We start from the raw sequence: 22,435 nt of genomic DNA, 5'->3' as shown, positions 1-22,435 counted from the left end.
TTACACACAAACATGGTAGATGTTTGTGAGAAGGTAAATTGATTGAACATCTTAGCAAAAATATGTATTGGGTATACCCAACTAAGACCCACAGATCTAGAGGGCTTTGCAAACTTTAAAGACCCTTGTATATCACAAAGCAGCTTTGATTTCATGACCATTACAGTCCAAGCATCTAGGATTGGCCATTCAATAGAAGAGAGGGGGGGAGATGTTATCATCTGTAACTTACCAAAACCACCATCATGCCTTGGAACCACATAGGAGTGCCGGTAAAAGAAAACTTTTTCTTTGAGAATGTTGCAGTGTTTCTACAAGAAAACATTGCTTCACCAATATCTCCATGTCATGCTTGAAATGTTCCAGTAAGACTGCGTAATGGCTGCTCCTCTACCAAGTTTGAGGGAAAATTTTTTGCAAACAAGAAATAAGATGACTTAGAAAGAAAGAAACTTCTAGCATGAAATCATATGCTCCTTTCAAACTCATGGTACTTACAATTGCATGGAAACTTAGTTTGTTGGTGAAGATGGATATCTCGTGTTGTGTAAACGTGTTGTACTATGGCCACTAGTTCTCCATTGCTCGCCTTTTTGAAACCATGTAAACGACCTTTCCAATGAAGCTCCATCACATCTCACCGTCGAACTCGATGGGGACCAATTGCAATAGGCTGCAGGAAAACCCAAGCACCCTTGCGAAATGCCTCTCTCACCCAAGCACCATCATCGTCCCTCTTATTATACGGTGATATCTCCTAAATCTTATCTTTTGGCCTTCTTCATGGTGCAGCCATATCAATTGTGGAGCTATAGTAGTAAGATTAGGGTTGGGCAAATGAGATAGAGAAAGAAAACGAAGGCTCTATGCAAATTAGGGTTTCGGGTGGCTTGATGGTTTCATTAGGGTTGGGCAAATGAGATAGAGATGGAAGAGGAAGGGAGAAAGAGTTTAATTTGGACGTTCAAGAGGGAAAGTGGACTTGAAAATGAAATTTTTGACTACAATGAAATTTAAGATGGGTTTTTGGGGGAAAAAGTGAGTTTTGGGGAGATCTTGAAAATTTAAAATTTTAAGGATTTTTTGAGCCACGAAAAATGGTGGGGCCATACCTACCCTAAACCCCCTACTTTTTTAAAGGGACAAGTGTAATTATTAGTACTGAAAGCCTAGTCCCCCTCCCTACAGCCTAGTCTCCCTCCCTATATTCAAAGGAGACCAAATGTGCACAATCCTCTCTTCCTATTGGTCCGTTGCTAATTACTTTCATTAGCAAAAGGCCCAAAATATGTTCAAATGCCAATCCGCTGAGTGATTTCATACCTACCACCACACAAGATGAATGAGTTTTGTATGAATATGAAGGGCAATAATGGCATGAGCCCTCTCATCATCTTCTACTGCCTCTGAATCTTCAAGGTCCACCTTCTTCGTGCCTTTTACTACCAAAGGCCATAAACCTTTGAGCACGAGCATATATTTTACTTGAACTTGCCAATTATGGAAACCCTCGCCCCATCAAACTTCTCAATCGAGGCTCCCATCTCCTTTGACATGACTGATAGGGGTAGGAGAGGTCTTTCCACTTGCAATAAAGAAGGGCAGTGTCTAACTCTATTTACAAGGCCAAAAATAATTTAAGTCTTGAAAAAATATGGTGTGCTTGATCGGGATCAAAGATTACAAGATCACCTTGCACTTTGATGTGCAAGGGTGAGTAGAGTCCCTTTGGCAAACTTTGGGCCAAACACAGCTTCAAAGGCTTAGAAGGTGACTCCCTTATGACTTCTTCATGACTCCAAAGCTTCAAAGAGGATCATACGAAAAACGCAGACGAAAATTTTTCGACGGAAAAAACAGGACGAAGCTGTTGTGTTTTTCCTTTTTCTTCTTCTTTCCAATGATGGTTGTCTTCTTCTTTATGAAGCTCTTTAAAACTCGCTTTCCCCTCCACTCCTTCTTTTGAAGCTCCTCTCCTTCTTCTACCACAACCTTCTTGCTTTGGGAATGGTTTATGAGAGAGAGAGAGAGAGAGAGAGAGAGAGAGAGAGAGAGAGAGAGAGAGAGAGAGATAATGAAGGGGATCTTAACCTTAGCAAGGCTCTGGATACCATGTTAAGAATAATGGGTATCTAGAGCATGAAATAGCGGAAGCAATAGGAACAAAATATGAAAGAATGAACAAGCATTAAAAACTTACTGAATCATCATGAAGACATCATAGCTTGAGAGAGGACACAAGATGTATAGAAAGCTTCTTGTATTTCTTTCTATTTCAGCCACTCCAAAGTTGGCTTACCCTTCTTCTCCAAGTTGTTCTTGTTTTTGTTACATAAACCTTTATATAGGCTTTACCAAGGGCTAGGGTTGGGCTAACCCTAGATACCTTTTTCACCCACATGCCCACTTTATTTGAGTGTGTTCACACCTCCATTACCTCTTGCTCTCATCCTTTACCTTGTACATCATATATTTCAACAATAAGGTGACAGATTGCTGTTCTACTTGGAGTAATTTTACACTTGCATTTCCTAACACCTTACAACCCTTTTGTAATTGATGTGCCATCAATCACACATTCATAGATTACCCGATTCGATCTCATTTATTATAAAAAAATGCCTCGCAATTCTCAACACACTAAATATCTAAAGTGTGCAAACTGGAGAGTTGTCCACGATCCCATTGAATGTGCTCACCCACATGTGTAAGCCAAGGTGAGAGAAAAAGCCAAAAAGCCTGCAAAAATGACTACAAAATCGAGGAGAATGTTTTAAAACAAAATGGGTGGAGGAGAATGTTTTAAAACAAAAACCCAAAAACAAATTAATGAGGTTAAGGAACCTTAGACAAGGGAAAGATGCATGAAGAAGACCTAGCTCCAAAAGAGGTAAAGGCTACATATGATGCAAAAGCATCCACCTCAAAAGTTATCCATAAAACCACAAAGGGAAACACTTGTTATAAGTGTTCAAAAGAAAGCTCATTCTTGTCTAATATAGGCACTAAAAGTAAGAGTAAGAAATCTATAGATGATACTGCAAGCAAGTCATCAACTAGAGAGAAAATTAGGAGAAGGAATTAGAAGTGCCTAAGACAGTGGGGAGAAGGAATTAGAAGTGCCTAAGAAAGTGGGGAGAAGCTTTGGAGAAGTGGAAAGGATACTCTCCACAAGCCTACGAGATGTGGAGAGAGAAAAACCGTCAATTGCACCTTGGTTTCCTCCCATGGCTCTGCAATATCAATTTCTTTGACCTCAGTTAGGGACAGACCATCTTCCTTTACTCTTTTGGCCGTCCAATTGCATCACTTTTTGTTCATCGATCGTGTATATCTTGAAATGTTCCGGCACTGAAAGTAGGTCTTGTTTATCTTCATCCTCTCTTTTTGTTTGAGCCATTACCTTCTTGGCTTTGCGCTCGGCTTCAGCCAGAGCCTTGTTTTGTTTTCGGTGGCCTGTTTTTGTGAGCTTTAGCGTTTCCGACTCTTGAGGGATGACCTCCTCCTCATGTTTTCCTTCTAGGGATATCTTAACTCTTCACCTAGATCAACTTTACTTGGCTCAAGAATGTGTTTGTGCCAAGCTTTGCTCGAAGTGGCTGACAGCTGGAGTCATGTGGCACAACTACATAATATCAAACAAAAAGAAAATGAGTCTATGCGAGACTATGTATCCCGACTTGCGCACTTGAATTCAAGATGTAAGCTACGAGAGAGGCTAACTGATGATTAGTTATTGTCCTGATTTCGGAGAGGAGTCCGAGATCATAAAATGCATGATTATCTAGTATTAGCCTGACCGACTACCCTGGATGCATGTTGTAAGTTGGCAATCCAATATGAAGACAATATGCTTGAATTGCCACAACCTGAAGATGTCAAGACAGCTTTTGCAGCAGCAACATCGCAAGTCTCGAGTCACTAAGACGCAGGAACCTAGAGCAAACAAGTTGGGAACATGATTGTGGACAAACTCAGTAATGCTATACTAGACAAAATAAAAGTCAAGGATGGATGGGCATGGGCATGCTCATCTCTATCCTCTCGGAGAGATCTAGTATGGTGTTCAATGTTCAATGTGCAGAATGAATCACACCACTACCAAATGCCCTCAATTAAGAGTAAGGCTGCTACTCTATTGTGCTCATTGTGTGAAATTAGGGAACCATGACACTTCCATGTGTAGGTATCCGAGATTCTAAACTGTAGCACAACTGCCGGCACCACTGGCCTTACCAGCACCACCAGTGCAAATCACTGTGGCTATAGGCTAGCCAAACCCATCCAATTTACCAAGAGGGATGTTCTGGATACAAGACACGTCGGCTCTTCCACCACCTATTCCACCGTCACAACCACCACATGCTAAAATCAACCAAGTGTTGATTGAGGAGCCATTAGATGAGGGTGAGATGGTGCGTGAGGTAGAAATTAATAGTGAGTACTATGAGGAGGCCGCGGAGATTGCGCTAGAATTTTTTGTCTTACAAAATAACACGCGAGTACTAGTGTTCCAAACCACGGTACAATGGAAAGGTTAAGACATAAACTCAAATATGAGAAGGGAGCCACTACAATGTTTTGGTTGTGGTGGACCTCATCGAATAGCAGACTATCCTAACAAGAATGTGGTTCATACGCATCAAACTCAGCCAATGGCAGCACCACCTAATGACATGCTAGTACTTACTTGTACTAAGTGTGGGGTTGATCATTTGATCAAATACTGCCCATATCGCGCCAGTGGTTTTGCCTCCACTTCTAACCAGGCCACTATCATCAGGACCATAAGTGTATAGCCTGGAAACATCATGCCACTAAATGTTCTAACACGAGCCCAAGCCAAACAAGGGGACAAAGGAAAGAACCTAACAGGTGCCACAACCTCTAGAACTGAACGGAGGAGGAGAGTGAAAAAAGTGGGTAAAGGTGACACCATGGTCATAATCCAAAATAGCAACGACCCTATTCACAAGCCCACCCATATCATCACCAAGTAACTTCTGAAACCAAGCTGCCTCATAAGCTGCCATAACAATGTCCTTGTACTCTACCTTTATACTCGACAAGGAAACTATCAGTCTTTTTTTGCTTCTCCAACTCATAACTCCCAAAAAAAAAACATAAGCCGCTGGTAATCTCCCATTTGTTGCTGAGCTAACCCAATTGCCAATGATAGCCATACACGAGTGAGACCGTGAACAACCCACAAGAGTGAGACCTCCATTGGAGTTCGAGAAAATGTTCCTAATTTTCAAGAACTAATTGCTCTCCTCATTTGTGGGGAAAGGAATATTGGGGGTCTAAAAATGCACATAAGTAGGTCTTCTACTCGGATACAAGTAAAAGTAGAGGTAGATCTTCATCTAGAGAATGAGATGGTGGTATCTAGTTGTGCATCATGAACACTTATCTTTTCATCCCACTTGTCACATAATTTTTTGAATGTCTCAAAAATCATCTGGAAGAAAAAAGAAAACAATAAACATCCAAGTTTCGATGAAATTTAGGATAGCATAGCATTAGAATGGTAGCATATAGGTAGATCTAGCTTCAAATTCATTTTTAAGGAAAAAACCAAAAAAGTGGCTTCTAATTTCAAATCCAAAATGTTGAGGAAGGAGGGCCATGTGTCAAAAAAGTGGAACAAGAGGTGGGAAAAAAGAGCAAAAAAGGTGGTCCATACCTTCCAGATAAAATTAACCTTTGAATAGACTACTAGTGGGGTCCTTATATTCATCTTTTAGGAACAACTAAAACATTGAGGTTCGTTTCTTTGGTATCCTTTACATAGCACTTGTGTTAAAAAGACAAGTTCTCCCTTTATTATTTACTTGATCTTGGCACACAATCCATGAGATACAAACATATGTAATACCAAGTCTTCATCTTTCATTGAGGCATCTTAGTAAACTTAGTTGCATCCATTATAATGCTTACATAAAAGAATGTAGCCATTACAATGTGTGGCCTAGTAAGAATTGGATGGATGAGTGATCCAAACATGATGCAAATTTTTATTAGCTCTGTATTTTTTAACATTCCGTGTGCTGATGTGTCAAGGTTTTATTAGCCTTAAATTTTTTAACATTCTCACTACTGATGTGTCATCAACTCATTTGCTTTCATTTCAGTAAAATTCCCAATGCTGATGTGTCAATATCCTATGTTGTGCACTCCTGGAATAAGATGGGAGAGATATAACGGTCCAAAGACAGCATTAGCAATACCAAGCAAGGCCTAGAATCTTTTTAATAATACTTTTAAGGGGGAAAAATGTGTACACACATGCTTGATGAAAACAACTGTAGAAGGATATAGGTATTTGACACATTTAGGGTGACCATCCCAACGACAAGAACAGTGCTTGTCAACGCTTCTCTTATTCTTGCATCTGCTTTCACATGCCTGAGCACATGCGTTCACTCTACCCTTTACAAGAACTCTGAAATTTTCCGTAAAATAAGAAAGGCCCAACTCATACGCATAACAAGTAGCATGATGCACCTGCACATTTGTTTCCTTTGAACTAAGGGACCATGCCCCCTCATCAGTACATACAGTAAACATGTAGCCATAGCAGTTAGCTCAGACTAAGTCCACCCAAATCACTTCTCCGTGCATGATAGGTAACGCCCATCCACAAGCTGACAGAAACCCAGCCATGTTTTCATAATGGATAAACAGACCTCACTTCTCTCTCGATGTGTCATCAGCTGGAGCTTTTCCCTTCGAATCTATGGAGCTGGACTCTTTACTGCCGGACAAAACAGAAGAATTCTTATCAAGATTTAGCTGACTCTGCAAATCTGCAACTCTCCTCAGACGATCCTGCAAAACCTGCCATGTTCAAAGATCAGACAGGAAAGCCACTTTTAACCCCCATAAAAATATGACTTTAAAAAAAGCCTGCACACCCACAAAAAGAGATCAAATAACAGGTCTGTCTTACTGCAATGCCTTCTTGTAGTTGCCTCTGGTGAATCTCTAAAGCTGCCAATGTTGCTGTATTACTAGATGAAGCTACAGAGCTATCCTGCACTTTCTCCCTTCCACCCTGTTCAGCACCTCCTTGTTTGGATCTCAAAGACCTGAATTGGCCCATTGGGCCCAGTGGATTGAGCATCCCTGGGACAAGGGCAGCCGGTAAAATATGTGGACCTTGGCCATTTAGATGATGAAGCCCCCCTGAGCCAGTTGACCCTGCATTACTCTCTCCAGAAGGTTCTCTAGACTCTGCTTCAACTGTAGCAGCACCTCCAACACTTGGGTTCTGTCCAAGTGCTGCCACTAAATATGCTTGTGGGACGTAGTACAAGTACATTGGATACCTGAAAGAGAAAAGAATCACAAGTTAACCTGGCCACTATCTCGAACATATACGCTACCGCAAGCTCACTCCATAGAGGCCATAATAACCACAAAAACAGAAAGCTACTCTCTTCTCTACAGATAAAACCAGTAAGTTTAAATTTTCTTAATTACCCAATCAGTTCTCTCCCATTTAGAGCAGGGTAAATGAATGAGCTGTTGTACTGAGAGGCAGCAGCTGCTGCAGCTTGCAGTCGAGCAGCCTCGGGCAAAGCATAAAAGCTCCCCGACGGCATCGTTCCTTGTAATTGACCCTGTTGTTGACTATGAATTCCATGCCTTTCAGGCATACCATCCCGACCTAAAAACAACACATATTAGATTAAATTGTGATTGTCACCTGGTACATCATGCAAAGAGCTCCCATATACAATCATAGCTCTGAAATAAGACTGACCTTGCTCTTGCTGCGGAGGTTGTAAAGGTGGTACTGCCCCATCTCCGCCAGCAACAGTTGGCCCACCCTCAGGAACAAGTACCGGAGACCTACATGTAGGACATGTTTGCTGCCTTTCCAACCATGATCTCAGACAGTGCACATGAAACAGATGGCCGCAAAGAAGCTTCTTCGCTGCCACCATCTCCTCTCGGCAAATAATGCACGTAGCATCACTCCTGTATGTTGCAGTGTTAAAGAAAACACAATAAAAAACACAGACCGTAGAAAAGGCACATGATTTTTCTGTGAGTGTCACCTGCCAAGCTCTTCTGAAGTTGCATCAGGGAATCGATCATTCATATTTGATGTTATCTTCCTGTAGCGTATGAAATCAGAAACCCTAGATTTGAAGTTACGGAAAGTTTCATAAAGCTCCCGCACTAGATGCAAGGGCAAGCCATAGTTTCTGTGATCAACAGATACATCATCAAGTGAGGGCTCCATTATCATGACAAAAACTTCGAATCGATTGCAGCAGGTGGTTCAAGAACAAAATTCACAGGCTCATGTGAGGCAGGTACTTACATGAAGATGACCAGAAAGAAGAACAAATAGAGAGAGAGATGAACAAGATCTCGCACGAGCTCCAAATAGAAAGTAAAGACTGCTTTGTTTTCCCATTGTCCCTCCAGGAACATGTCACAGACATAAAAGGCATACTTAAGAAATATTGCAATTGTGGAAGTCGCCAATATCATGTACCTGCCAAATCAGTGTCCCATCATGTATGATGAAAAAAGTTTTTATTGACAGTCCCAATCAAGTCAACTACACAAGTCTACGTCTAACTAAAATAGATCACGTTGAAATGAGAGTGTAATGAAGCAACTCTCCTCTAGTTAGGCCCCCACATACACTTGGAATGAAGCTAAACTCGGGCTCATCAATTGGGTCTATGAGAAGCGCACACATCAAATCTTGAAGCATTCTATCCACTGGTTGGTGAGAATCATGCATTTTCTCAATTTTATGTTATTTGTCATTAATAGTGGATTAAAGCTAATATTATATGCACTAATCCCTACCATTTCAAACCTGACATTGAGAGTTACTAATTCATGCTATATCCATAGTCACAGGGGATGCCCGCCGTCCCAGGCCTTCGGGACGTCCCGGCCTCCCTCACACGCGGGGATGCATCCCTCTGCAGGGGGAACATCCCATGTTCCGTCCCTCACCAGGGGATAGCCATCCCCGAGGACGTGTAAATTTTGTGGGACAGCTGGCAGCTCTGTTTGGGGACGTGAAGAAAAAAACGGGATATTTTCTTTTTGGGAAGGCTTCACCTTGTTTTATGTTTTTACGTTTTAAAAAAAGCATGTTGTGCGAGCGATCTCTGCTGAGTGTTCTCCTTCGTCTCTGCTGTCACCAGTGCACACTTGCTCTCCTCCGTCTCTGCTCCTCCATCGCTGCTCTCCTCCATCTCTGATGTCAACTGTGCACACTTGCAGTCTTGCTCTCCTCCGTATCAGCTCCTCCATCTCTGCTCTGCAGTGTGCAGTGACTGCACAGCAGCACAGGTTCTTGAGGCTTGAGCCTTGAGTGCGCCACAGGCCCACACCTCCATCGGCCCCAGTGAAGTTCAATGGCCTCTTCCTCGCGAGCACCAGCAGCCCGTGTTGGGGGCAAGGGTTCAAATTGGTCTTGGTGGGAAGAGGTGAATGCCCAGAGACCCGGAAGCAGGGGAGGTTCACATCTATGGCGCCCATACACACGAACAAGTTAGAAGTCATCTCCTGTCTATTTTTATACACCAGGGCCTTTGTTGCGGGTGTGCCCGCCCTTATGAGGTGTTTTCTCTTTTTTCCCCACTCTCCGCATTTTTCCCCTATTTTTTCCCATTTTTCTATGGCTTGGGTGGCTTCTATGTTGGCAGGAGGGCCTTTATGCTGGCCGACTGAACCTTCATGTACCCAACCACATTTCTGTTCTGGCCGACTCAGTTTCGCTGGCCGACTGGAGGCTTTTGCTGGTCGTGGAGGATCAGGGCCAGTCGGCTGCCTGTAGCACAGGCCGACTGGTATATGGGGCCATATAAATAGGCCCCCAGCCCCCCATTCCATTTTGTATCATACCCGGGATCTTCTTGTGTATATAGAGCAGAGTTACACGGCTCTATCTCTCACACTCTTGTGCTGTGATTTTCTGCACTGCGTTTTTTTTTTTTGCTCGTGTTCCCAAATCTGGTCATCATCTCCGCTGCGTATTCTGACACAAGTCGGACAAACAAGGTGAGAGCTCACCTTCTCCATGAGTCTGGGCATGAGGTGCGGTTTTGCCCAAATGTAAGCCAAGAGAAGAGGACGGAGCTCTTAGATATATATACCTAAGAGCTCTTAGGACGGAGCTCTTAGAGCGGGCTGCAGCACAAGCATCTCTCTTTACAGCAAGGAGGGCGGCACGTCCTATGGCAGTTGACCCGCAGCATTTGTCAGGCCATATGTATCAGAGGCATGTAGTATAGGCTCTAGAGCTTCTGCATCAGCATCAGCTAGCCATACATCATCCACACCACAGGCATCCTTTAGCATGCCATCCACGGTTCCTGCACGTCGACAGAGTACCCTTGATCAGAAATGGGATCCCAAGAGAAAGGAGGATGTTGATACGGCAATGGCTCACTTCTTTTTTCATGATCATATTGCCTTCCATGCTGCCAGATCTGAGTACTTCAAGGTTATGGTGATGAAGATTGGCTGAGTACGGTCCATCTTACACTCCCCCATCCTCAGAGACCTTGCGTACCACTCTTCTTGAGAAAGAGAGGCGTGCTGTAGAGCAAGCTGCAGAGAACACAAAGCATATGTGGAAAAAGAATGGAGTGTCTCTCATCGCTGATGGATGGAGCGATACAAAATCTATCCATGGGGTAGTGGCCTAATCTCAAGGAGAGATGTCTTTCATTTCGTCACATGATGCATCAGGGACTGGGAACAGTGCTGATGTGCTTGCATCAGAGAGGACAGAGACAATAGAGTTTATTGGTAGTGACCTTGTTGTGGGATTTGTTGTGGATGGCAAGGCCGCCAACAGGGAAGCAGGTGCCGTTGTTGAAGGGATGTATCCACATGTGACAGTGTCATTTTGCATGGCACATTGCCTCAATAATTGGATATGGGATGTGGATGTATAAATGAGGATGTGAAAATGGAGGTAAGCATGTAGTTTTTAATGTGGATGTGGATGTGGATGTGGATGTGGATGTGGATGTATGGATGTGGATATATGATATGTGATGTGAAGGAATCTGAAGTGAAGAGATGGAAAATGACGTGATTGGATGAGTACACATATAAATGGAATGTGGAATAAGTAATGTGGATTAATGAGGGATAATGTGGAAAAATGAGAGTTAATATAGAAACTGTATTTGTAAACTGTTTGTAAATGGCTCTTTTATGTCAAGAATGCTGGGGAAGCATTTTGACCGTCTTGTGATTAAGGTCGTGGAGACCTAACTGATAAAGTTGCAACTGCGTGACGGAGAATAGGGAAGTTGCCTTGGATTGTGCCCATCATTGAGAGGGCAAGTCAAATGGTCACTTTTGTGTTGAATCATCAAAACTTACTACATGAGTTTAATAAGAAATCAAGCAAGCAGTTCTTTTAGTACTCGGAGACACGGTTTGCGTATAACTTTCTAATGTTGGGCTGGCTAAGTACATGTAGTGCCGCATTGAGGTAAGTTTTCATTAGTGATGAGTTCACTACATCTCCATTAGCCTCTACTACTGGAGGGTGGAAATGCAAAGATGATATCTTGAGTTTTGGAAGCATGTGCGTCACATTGATGCAATGGTGCAGCCCATAATGCATTTGTTGATGGCATGAAGCCATGCATTGGGAAAGTGTATGAGGCCATGGACAGGATGATTGAGCAATTGAAAGAGCTCATTAAAGAGCAAGAGCAATTTGATCATGATGACGAGGATGAGGAGGATACTCTCAAGAGCAAGTATGAGATGGTTAAAGATCTTTGTATCAAAAGATGGAATGCATATCATTCTCCTTTGCATGCAGCAGCATACATTTTGGACCCCGAGTTTCAAGGCAAGGGTCAAGAAAATAATCGAGAGGTGAATAGTGGTTGGCAGTTTATCTTAGAGAGATTGGTGCCACAGCCTAGTGCAAGGCGCAAAATAAGCACTTGCTAATATAAAAAGATTTAAAATTTAAAAAAAAAATATTGAAGAGGGTGGCACCCTTTGGCTAGCCGCCAACAGCAATGCCCCCCCCTCCCTCATCACCTTGGACCCCGTCTCCCCTTTGGCCATGTCACAAGCTGTGGCAGGTGTGAAAGGTGGTAAGGGGAGGACCCCATTGCCACATTAAGGGGGCCTCTCTTCCCACCTTCTCTATCACTCCATCATTGCGCAACAACTCACTCGTTTCGTGGCATGTATGGTTGCCCCGATGCACAGGAGGATCGGACTCCTATTGGGGCAGCTTTGTGGTGGGAGGATTTTGGATCAGATGGACTAGAGTTACAGTAGTTGGCTATTCGCATTCTCAGCCAGGCTATGAGCTCCTCTTTTTTGGAGCAACTGTGGAGCTCCTATAGTCACATTGCATCAAAGAAAAGAAACCGCCTTGGCGTAGAAAAAGCCCGTGATTTGGTTTTTGTAAGTGCCAACTTGCGTATGTTGGGCAAGGGGGTGATTGCAAAAGTTGATCCTTTTGTAGAGTGGGGGCAGCAACAAGAGAAGGAGAATGACCAGGTTGAGGTCACAGAGACTGATGCTCATAATGAGGCCAACATTTCCTTCAGTATGGATTATGATTGATGATTTTAGATTAGCACAGAGCCGCAGGCTTCAACCTTGGAAGTCACATTGTCATGTGCACAAAGTGTATCTACCGTGTGAAACACGTACACAAGACTAGCTTTGAGGCTTGGGGAAGCTTGGAGCTAGGCAAGCTGATTGACGAGCTGGGCTAGGGATAGACTGACGGGCGGGCACCCAAGTATGGACAAAGTGTGGACGCCCGATGACCAGCCAAGGGCCTATAAAAGGGTGGCCAAGGTTAGTCAGTTGTTCATAGAGTCTCACGAGTCTTTGTGAGAGCTCTATGGTCAAGAGCCTCCATCTAGTGCAGACGTGCACCTGCTTCATGCAACCGAGGCCGGCAGCAATCTCAAGGCCTATGAGGGTAGCTCCGTGGCGGTATGGGACGTCACGGGGTAGAGGCTGGTCGGTACATCTTGCTAGTTAGCTCAACTCGTGGCTCGATGGGGACAGCCAAGACTTATGGGTTTGAGTCTTATTTCTAGAGTGTTCTACGAGGAGATCCGTGGGATTTGACACACATGTGGAGCTCAACCTTTAGGGCCCACTACCCAAGCTATATTTATGTAGACATGGTTTATTTTCTAGTATCTGCATTCTAGAAACAGTAGACTATGCTTCAACCATGAGTCTCGACAGTTGTATTGTGTTTTGTGTACACAATTACCAGTACACTATTTTTGTAATATGAATCATGAATTGTGTCATTTTGTGTCCTTTCTTTCAGAGTACTCAAATGTAATATAAATACTTAACATTTGATGGATATATTGATGCATTTTTTTGTGTAAGTCCCACCCCCTATCCCTGTTCCCTGCCTCCAGGCGTTCCCCATTCCCAAACCCTTCCCCATCCCCGTTCCCATCCCCGACCCATGTGACTAGGGCTATATCTTTCTTTTGCATCCTCCAACTTACACTATATTTTTGCTTATGTCATTAAGGGGGGGAATTGCACAAATGGTCATTAAGGAGTGTCATTAAGCACCTAGTCTCCATTGTAAAGGATTAGACATTGTAGGGTAAGACCTTCCTACTCGTTTAAAAAAAATGGCAATCCATTCTATGCATTTGGATGGTCAAGTCTTCCATACATGGCAAATGAAGGTTAAGTACCATCTTATGAGGGACTGCAGTTAATGGGAGAGAAAAGAAGCCTACCACTAGAGATGCTTAGCTTGCATGGATCACTAGAGATGCTAAAGCTTTTTTCATCATTGCATTGGCACTTAGTGACAACTACATTCATCATATCTCTGACATAGAGTCATCTCTAGAAGCATGGGATAAGCTAGGGCAATTGAAGGGTAGAAATTCTAAAATTGCATTGACGATTGCGTTCTTTGAGCTTAAGCTAAACACTCATGAGTTATTCGTTGCCCATGTTGATCACATGAAGAGTCTTTTGACTCAACTCTCAGCTATTAGAGCACTATCGGATGATGATGATACACTGGCAGATCCTTTAAAGAGCATGATAGATGAGGAGTATGGAGTCTGGACATCTAGTCACTACTCTAAAGAACCAATTTTCTCCAACACTTAAAATCATCACGTCTTTCCAAGAATGTGACATGTGTTGCTAAAGCATGTCTATGATTACCACTAAGCAAAACACATAAATGCTAATCCTATGTTTAGCAAATAGAAGACAAGGTAGAACTAATCTATTGTGCATTCCAAACATGAATATGTACAATGATCTTGGATCTTGACCTAGATCCAATTCGTGCAATGCTAATCTACATGTATACAAAAGCTTGCTCATTCCACAACTTGGTCGTGCTCTTCACATGCTCACCTTCTTACCTAGAGCTGCCTCGGGCTGCATTTGTAGGCGTTCTTGCCAACACCTATGAGATGCTTGAGCAATCTATCTGATTTTTGTCTTTCCCTGCATTTTGACCTCCTTTATATAGGGATAGGATGGAAAGTCATGTTCAGGTCGGTTTTGCCTTTTTTGACCTACATAAAAGTCATATTTAGCCTCCGAACTCTACCCAAATGTGTCCCATCCATGGACGCATGCTCCGGGCACTTCTGGGCGCCTATAGGGCCACAAAATCAGTCCAAATCTGCCCATATACTTGCTAGGAAAGATAATCATGTCCATGAGCATCCGGATTAACGGATGCACATGACATCCCCTCCCCTCTTGCTAAGCTTGGAGCGTTGGGGTACTCCAAACACCTCTACTCCGATTTCGTTATAATCCACTTGAAGCATATCCTTCAGCTCGATCCCCAAGCTCCCTGGCTTGGTCTTCGAGTTCTTTGGCTCGATATTTGGATCTTCTAAATCACATGTAGTCTCATCCTCCTCACAAGATTTGGAGAGATTTTTTGGAAGCTCCTCATAAATTGTTGGGCGGACCTCATCTTCACGCTTGTCCTGATCAAGGGAAGAACAGTGCGCAACTCGGCGGTGGCATCTCACATGAAGTGGACCAAGAGGCCCAAGGTAGCTCCCTCCATGTCGGTCATGCACAAAACTATAGAAGGGGGTTATGGCAATGACAATGCTCCGCACCTCGGCCCAAAAATCCTCATGCAAGCACAATTTTCGCATGTCTTGTGCCTCACTCGTCTCTCTCTCATCCCATTCCATCCACTCCAGGCCGACCACTGTTTGGCGAAGAGGTGTCTTCACATCATATAGCCTCTCCGAGAGAAGCCAAATGTATGCGAAGCATGTGGTGGAAGGCTTCTTTAGCTCAAGGGTGCTATGTGCATGGAACATGGCAAGCACCTTCACCTTTGAGGTGAAAAAGGTGGCGACGGAGGTGGCTTGCCGTATGATGGTCCTCATCCACTCCAACTTGCACATGTCCTCCATGAGCAAGTCTACACAATGAGACGCACATGGCGTCCACACTATGGAGGGATAATCCCTCTCCAACAAGCAACCCATTTGTCGGCAATTCGACGCATTGTCGGTGATCACTTGCACCACATTTTCTGGGCCAACCTACATCATACATGCCAATACATTTAAAAAAGTAAGTTAGTAACGTAATCATACTTTCAAGAGAAAAAAAGCAAGGCACACCTCACGATTCTCACCTCAATGATGGCTTGCTTGATATGTCGATATATAAAGTGGCCCGTTGTCTTCCTCCCCTTCTTCCCAGAATCCACCGCTCGTACAAAGCATGTGCCTAGAGGAGAAGACACAAGTATATTGATGATTCCCCTCTTCTTTCTATCACTCCACCCATCTGAGAGGATGCTACACCCATACTTGGCCCATCCTGCTTGTACGGGTGCTAGAGAATTATCAATTCTCTCCCTCTCTTCGTCAAGTCGTTTTGTGCGCATGTCGTGGTATGAGACGATGGTCCATCCATCTTGTGTCGGGCCCACATTTGCAATGGCTTTCACCATTGCCTTCCATTGCTCCACCTTGAGCACATTAAGGGAGAGATTGCACTCAATAACGGTGCGTGCAATCTCTATCTCCGCTTGACGTTGACACTCTCGAAGATGGGATAGGGGACCCATGGAACCCCAGTAGCTTCGGCTAAAGAAGATTGCCTCATACCTTGGTCGGACCTTGGCCTCTTTGCGGAGGCGGAGGCGGAGAGAGAGGAAGTATCTCGTGGTGGGGAAATGACCTCATCATGGGCGCTCGAGTTCCTACTTGGGCGGTTGACACCCCTAATGGCTCTAAACATCTCATCGGCGATGTTTTGAGGCACTTCCATACATGGTGCCACTTACCCCCCCACCTTTGCAATGTGCTCCCAAAGCCCAGTGAGGCCGCTTACATAAGCCTTGCCACAATACTTGCATGTCCACCTATAGCATTTTGATTTTCCGGCGGCTTGTGAGACATGGATGGCATGCAATATGAAAACTTCATTCATGTCTCTCGTCATTGTGATTCATGAAGAGAGAAGCGGCTTGAGAGAGAGGAGTATAGAGGGGGGGAGGAGGGATGCTTGAGCCTTGGGCAATGGATTATGGAGCCTTGAAGATAGAGGAACAAAGGATAGAGAGGGGGGCAAAGAGAGAGAGAGAGAGAGAGATCATAGATGGAGAGCTTAAGAGAGAGAAATAGAGAGAGAGAGGGGCTAGAGAGCTTGGAGGTTTAAAGCTTGAGAGCTCACGCCTTAGAGTTAGACTCTAGCTCTCAAGGGCTTGAGAGCTTAAGCCTTAGAAGTTAGAGGCTTAGAGGCTAGACCTTAAGCCTTAGAGCCTAGAGGCTTAGAGCTTGATGGCTAGAGCGCTTGAAGGGCTAAGTGCTTGAAGGCGTGGAGAAGAAGCTAGAGGGCTTGAGCCTTAGAGACTATAGCCTGTAGGCAATGACTCATGAGCATATGCCATATGGGCCTATGACATATGAGTGGCTAAAGACAAGTCACAAGGCCAAGTTCCAACGGGCATCCAAATGGCTCTAAACAGGCATCCAAACGGGCAAAAACGGCTAACGGCGAAATTCCGCGCAGGCGCCAACTGTTAGCACTGTGGACTGTACGATACCGTATCGTATGGTATTCCATACAAAAAGAGGTCGTATGGTGTACGGAAACAACCATGCTCCTGGTATTGGGTGCCCTTCAGGTTATCTTCAAGCTCCAAACTCACCATTGCACTAACCGAAGAACCAGGGTCCGAAGAACTAGGGATGACTGCTGGGCCTGTGTGGGAGCGAGGCTCGCCATGAAAGCCGTGGAGACTGAGGTGGTAGTTTGTGGAGTGGTAGTCTTCGTTGGACAATCCTTAGAAGTGTGTTCTTTTGTATCACAAAAGAAACACCTACCCTCCTCCTTATACTAAGCTATCTCTTCTACACTCGGTTTCCCACCCGTCTTCATTTCAGCACTCTGCACAAGCAAGAGTGCGTCCTTAAAGGTGGCTGGCCAAAACATACACTTCCCACTAGATATGTGTGTCAAGGCCATAAAGGAACCGCTCTTTCTTGTCCTTGTCAGAAATGCCTAATTGCAAACATAAGTTCAAAATTTAGTTGGTAAACTCTAGGACTGGTTGCGCGTCTTGACACGCTCCCCTAAACTTGTCTTCGAGTTACTCAAGGTAATTGGGCGGTAGAAACCGCCGCTTAAGATCTAAGACAAACTCATCCCAGACATTAGCTGCCATACCTAATCTGGTGTGGGCATAAAACCCTGGAATGGCCTCGCCTTCTAAGTACCAACTAGCTAAGATCACTCTATCAATATCATTTTTTCTTACAGCAACATAATAAGCTTCAAACTCATACAACCAAAAATAAAGGGTCGTGGGATCGAGTTTACCATTATACTTGCTCAAGTTCATCCTCTCAGGGGGATGACTCCAGGAAGAAGCTGGTGTCTCTCTTGCGTCCAAAGCCGCAAGAAATCAACCTAGCATCTTTTTGTTAAGCAGCACGGGATACTACCGCACAATCTTCCATCAATCCAATCTCCAATGCTCACATCTACAACTCAAGTGTCAAACTCGACTAACTCAAGTGTCAAACTCGGATGTGGATAGTGACCCTTCAGAAGGGTTGTCAAGTAGAGAATCTGCTATTGGGATTTGGAAAAGAGAAGGAAAGAGATGAGGAGACAGAGAAAAAGGAGCTGGAAAACGCGTTCTAACTGGCATTGCTTGATGTGTAGGACAATGCACACTTGAGCTTGGACTCTTAAGAGTGGAACCCTAGCTGACTTGTCCCGGACTGGGGCTCACATGGAACCAGCTTCCACTCCAGGTCCAACACCTGCTGCTAAGATATGTCCATGTGGCATCCACGTGCAAGATGCACGTGACAAAAGAATTGCATCTTCAAAAAGAGGGCATCCTCAGCACATCCTGCAAGCAATGACAAGCAATGAAGAGACGCTTCCAAAGAAGAAGTCAAACTTGTACATGACAATGAATGGGCTTACTAAAGCCTCCTTGAGCCAAAGCCACTCTACAAAAATTCCCTATTCTTTTGTAAAAACCTCACTAGACTAAGTTGGTGAAACCAAAGCCAAAAAGAGCTCAGTAAATCCAAACATGTCTAGACTAAGGTGGTGAAACTAAAGCCTAGTAGAGCTTAGTAAATCCACAAGTCCAAAATGATTGATATTTACTTGAGGGGGAGTATTAGAAAAAGCAAATAATCATCCATCATTAGAGTGAGCAAATGATTGTGGACGTGGATTCCTAGCCCTAGTGGCTTGTACTTAGAGCCTATTTAAGGCCATGAATCAATGAATGGAATACACTTGCTTATGCTAATCACTTGAGTCATTAGTTTTCATCATTTCTCATTAGTGCTACTCATTTTGCTTAGGCTGTGTACCATGATTAACCACCATGTCTAATCATCATTTTTATCCACCCTAAGCTCTCAAACATCACAACCCAACAGCTAGAATGATTTTGAAAGACCTAAGTGAGCTAGAGAGCAGCTTGAACATGTGCAACCAGTATTACAAAAATACGGACTGCAAATAGGCACGACTCAAAGTAGAACACAAACTTGGCGGGTCACCAAGTGCTCCATCCATATTTCAAGTTGCTTCTCCATCATGTGCATAATCATCAAGACATGTCGTCATTGAGTCTATCAGCTGTCCCCTCCAACAGCTGCATTTGAGGCTAAAATTTTCATTGACAAGCTCCAAATCTCATTTGCAAATCTAAAAGAGAATCTCTGTGACAAAAAGTTCCACACATGATCTAGTACCTTTATTGTCAAGACTCAAGTAGCATAGGAAAAACTGCTATGATACTAATGCCAAGGTGCACAAATCTTTCAGCAACTAAGAAACCTTGCTAGATATGCTAAGGACTAAACTCCTTACTGACTGAGAACCAAGACAATAAAATCTGACACTAAGAAGCCTTGGACTACTCTTGGAAGATTTGAAGAATGGGTATAGGAGTTCGTCAAACAAGTAGGTGGCATTGATTTTGTGTTCTTGCAATAAATGCATTGACACTTGGGTTAGTTTGGCGGACATCATATCGTTTCCGATTCCGAGTGCCCTGCCTAGCTTGCACGCACAGCCTCTTGTCACACACAACATGGGCTGATTGCCTCTTGTCCCTTTAGAATTTGGGTCTCACAACATTAAAACATTTAAAAATTTGGCAGACCCCAGTAATTTTGAGAATGCACCCAAAACCCCTCCCACCAATCCTCCATCCCTAAGTCATTGTCTTGGAATCTGACCAAGATTGGATCCAGCTGGCCAAAAAACGTCAATGGTGGTTCTTCAGTTGTAAATTACAAAGAGTTTTTAAATGGCCAAACCCACACCAAGATATGACATGGCCTTATTTCAACTTGAGCCTTGCGCGAGAAATAGCACTAGTTCAGTCGAGATCCTGCAGCAGCTGACTCTCCTCCAAAACTGGACAAAGCTTGTCCCAATTCAAAGATGTCCAATTTCCGCCCAGCAATACACAGTGAGAAAAATCCACCCAAGTCAAAAACACTTCTCCAGCAGCAGAACATAGTCCTTTTGCAAATGCTGACCCAGCTCAAACTTCTTTTTTTTCTGTGAGATTGTCAAGGCTGGATCCCTGTATCTGCTCATTGGCAGGCCGGGTCAAAACCAACTGGGCTCACAGAAGTCACATATTTTGCAGCTAGTCTTGGTCGAGTGTAGCGTTTGACTCCAATTAAGAAGCAAATGCCCCCCAAGTTTTTAAAATGGCAAGTGGGCCATTAAACCTCAGTTTTGTGTCATGTCTGCATACTAAACTCGGCAATATAGTTCCTTAGCTAGTAAGGCTGCAATGTATCCATTCTATTGTTAGTGCACTTCTGACACTAATGGTCAAATCAAAACAAGTAGTTGTCCACCAGATGTCAAGACAAGGGTACGGCACATGTCTCCCCAAGTTTTTAAAAGGGCAAGCGGGCCATGAAACCTCAGTTTTGGGTCATGTGCAATGTATCTGCACACAACACTCGGCAATATAGTTCCTTAGGTAGTAAGGCTGCAATGCATCCGTTTTATTGTTGTTCATTTCTGAGCACTAATGGTCAAACCAAAACAAGTCGTCGTTCTCAGAATCCTGTCCACCAGGTGTCAAGACAAGGGTACGGCACATGTCTCAAACCCTACTTTGGCGTTTGTTTACATACTTAAGGGCCAGATTCCTGCATTTAGTGTAAAAATGAGAAATTCTATGTCGAATCCAACGTCAAGGAGTGTGTTTCTGTATTGATTTGTTGACTACTATAATCTTGCTTCTTAACAATAATGAAAGCAACTGATATCACCAGCAGATCTGCAGAATGATAAAAAGATGGACTTACTCGAAGGCAAAAAGCAGGGCAACCGATGGACGCTTGGTGCGCAAGAGGGAGGAGACGCAGTTGTAGAGGAAGGCGGAGTCGAGGAGAAGGAGAAGGAGAAGGAAGGAGATCATGCGGAAGTGGGAGAGACGGGAGGCGGATGGGGTGGTCTCAATGAACTCCACGCGCTTCTGGGCAAGCCAGTGGAATGCCTTGATAAAGAGGAGAACGGTGACCATGGCCACAAAGAGCACGTTAAACTCTTCCCGGAAGATTGTCATAGCGAAGAGGATCTCCATGAGCTCGCGCCATGACTGTTCGTTTAGCCGCTCCACCTCCGCCTCCCGCAGACGCCCCAGGAATATCAGCTTCACCATCTGCCACACCGCGCACATCAGGACAAGGGCCATGTTGGACAGCAGAACCAGGCTGATCTTGGACGTGGCCAAGTACAGCATCGCCGGATAGAACTGGCCCCGACTGTGGAAGGCGTGGAAAACCACCGCTGCCGCCCCCACAGCGCTCGCCGCCGCATAAGTCCCTAGCTTCACCATCCCCGCCGCCTGCTGTGGTTTTTCCTCGCAGAGTAACCGAAAGAGTGCCGATGTTCTCCTCCTACTTGAACGGCCGCACGGGCGGGCGAAAAAGAAGAACTGGGTAAATGTACAGAAACAAGAAGATGAAGCCTCCTACAGAGGATATGAAGTACTCTTCGTGCTGGCGTTTTGACGTGGCCCTGTCTTATTGGTAGTTTGTTTAAGCTCCTTGTCCGACGTGGCTTTCTCTATTTACTTTTGGGGATATGGTCGGGTAACTTCCTCGTGGTCAAAGTTGAGTATATTTCACTTTTGGTATGAAGTTAAGCTAAGCTTAGGGTTATAAATTGGGATAATTACGTTATTTTTCTATGTTTGATGGGCACAATTGCTTTTTTAAACTTGTATGCTCTTTCCCAAACAGAAAAATATGATCCAAAATAGTTCTCTTGTGGTTGATTGTCCTGGTCATCGTCAATGAAAATGGACCACCACGACTCCCAAGCTCTACATTATGCACACCTTCATCACTTTGCATCTTCACCTCCATCATCTTGACCTTCGTCATCTTCTCTAATATACGCTATGTAAAAAAGGATTGAAGTATCTATAACCTGAAGTATCTGCAAAGAATATTTCATCAATAGCTATACATTGGGTCAGATGAGGGAGCTTCATCGCTTTCCAAACGGCAGCAAACCTTATCCTGTTCATGCCAGATTCAGCCTTTGGAATTATCCATGAAGCTACTGGATAGTATTTCCTCGTTCGAACCATTTTGAGAAGAGTACTTTGTATCGCGAAGCACCCATCTTGTTGACTATGTAATTGTCCATGTACACATGTGCCTATTCAAACAAATTTACAGTGATAAGCATACTTTGTTTTTTAAGTCTGCTTGTCCATAAAGACAATACAATTGCCGGCCTCTTGTTATCTCCTCAATGGAGATATTATGCGAAAAAACTTGAAATGGTTTATGTGAATCTTTCATACAGTATCCTATCATGCCTTCAAACATGTGCATTTTTATCTGTCTTAATCCTCTACATATTACTATAGCACCCTCTGGTTTGA

At 43.9% G+C, this 22,435-nt stretch overlaps 1 protein-coding gene across 2 annotated transcripts; it reads right to left on the bottom strand.

Annotated features, from left to right (window-relative positions):
- Nucleotides 1-6,248: 6,248 nt before the first annotated feature.
- Nucleotides 6,249-21,498, bottom strand: LOC147610144 (ERAD-associated E3 ubiquitin-protein ligase HRD1B-like). 2 transcript variants are annotated; one of them, XM_086787299.1, is made up of 7 exons: nucleotides 20,844-21,498; nucleotides 8,336-8,512; nucleotides 8,067-8,216; nucleotides 7,769-7,986; nucleotides 7,486-7,672; nucleotides 6,953-7,331; nucleotides 6,249-6,831 (listed from the first exon to the last, which is right to left on the bottom strand). In XM_086787299.1, the coding sequence occupies exons 1-7, from the start codon at nucleotides 21,374-21,376 to the stop codon at nucleotides 6,691-6,693; spliced, it is 1,785 nt and encodes a 594-aa protein (XP_086643425.1). In that variant the 5' UTR covers nucleotides 21,377-21,498; the 3' UTR covers nucleotides 6,249-6,690. The 2 variants fall into 2 exon arrangements, with proteins under 2 accessions (XP_086643425.1, XP_086643424.1); XM_086787298.1 differs by having other exon boundaries at nucleotides 6,249-6,840; nucleotides 20,844-21,496.
- Between the last annotated feature and the right edge of the window lie 937 nt (nucleotides 21,499-22,435).

The sequence above is a fragment of the Cibotium barometz genome, chromosome 50 (assembly GCF_041138505.1).
Source record: "Cibotium barometz isolate CiBa-2024 chromosome 50, ASM4113850v1, whole genome shotgun sequence".
Lineage (NCBI taxonomy): Eukaryota > Viridiplantae > Streptophyta > Polypodiopsida > Cyatheales > Cibotiaceae > Cibotium > Cibotium barometz.
Note: the sequence above shows the minus strand (reverse complement) of the source record. Positions and strands in the feature narration are given on the sequence as shown.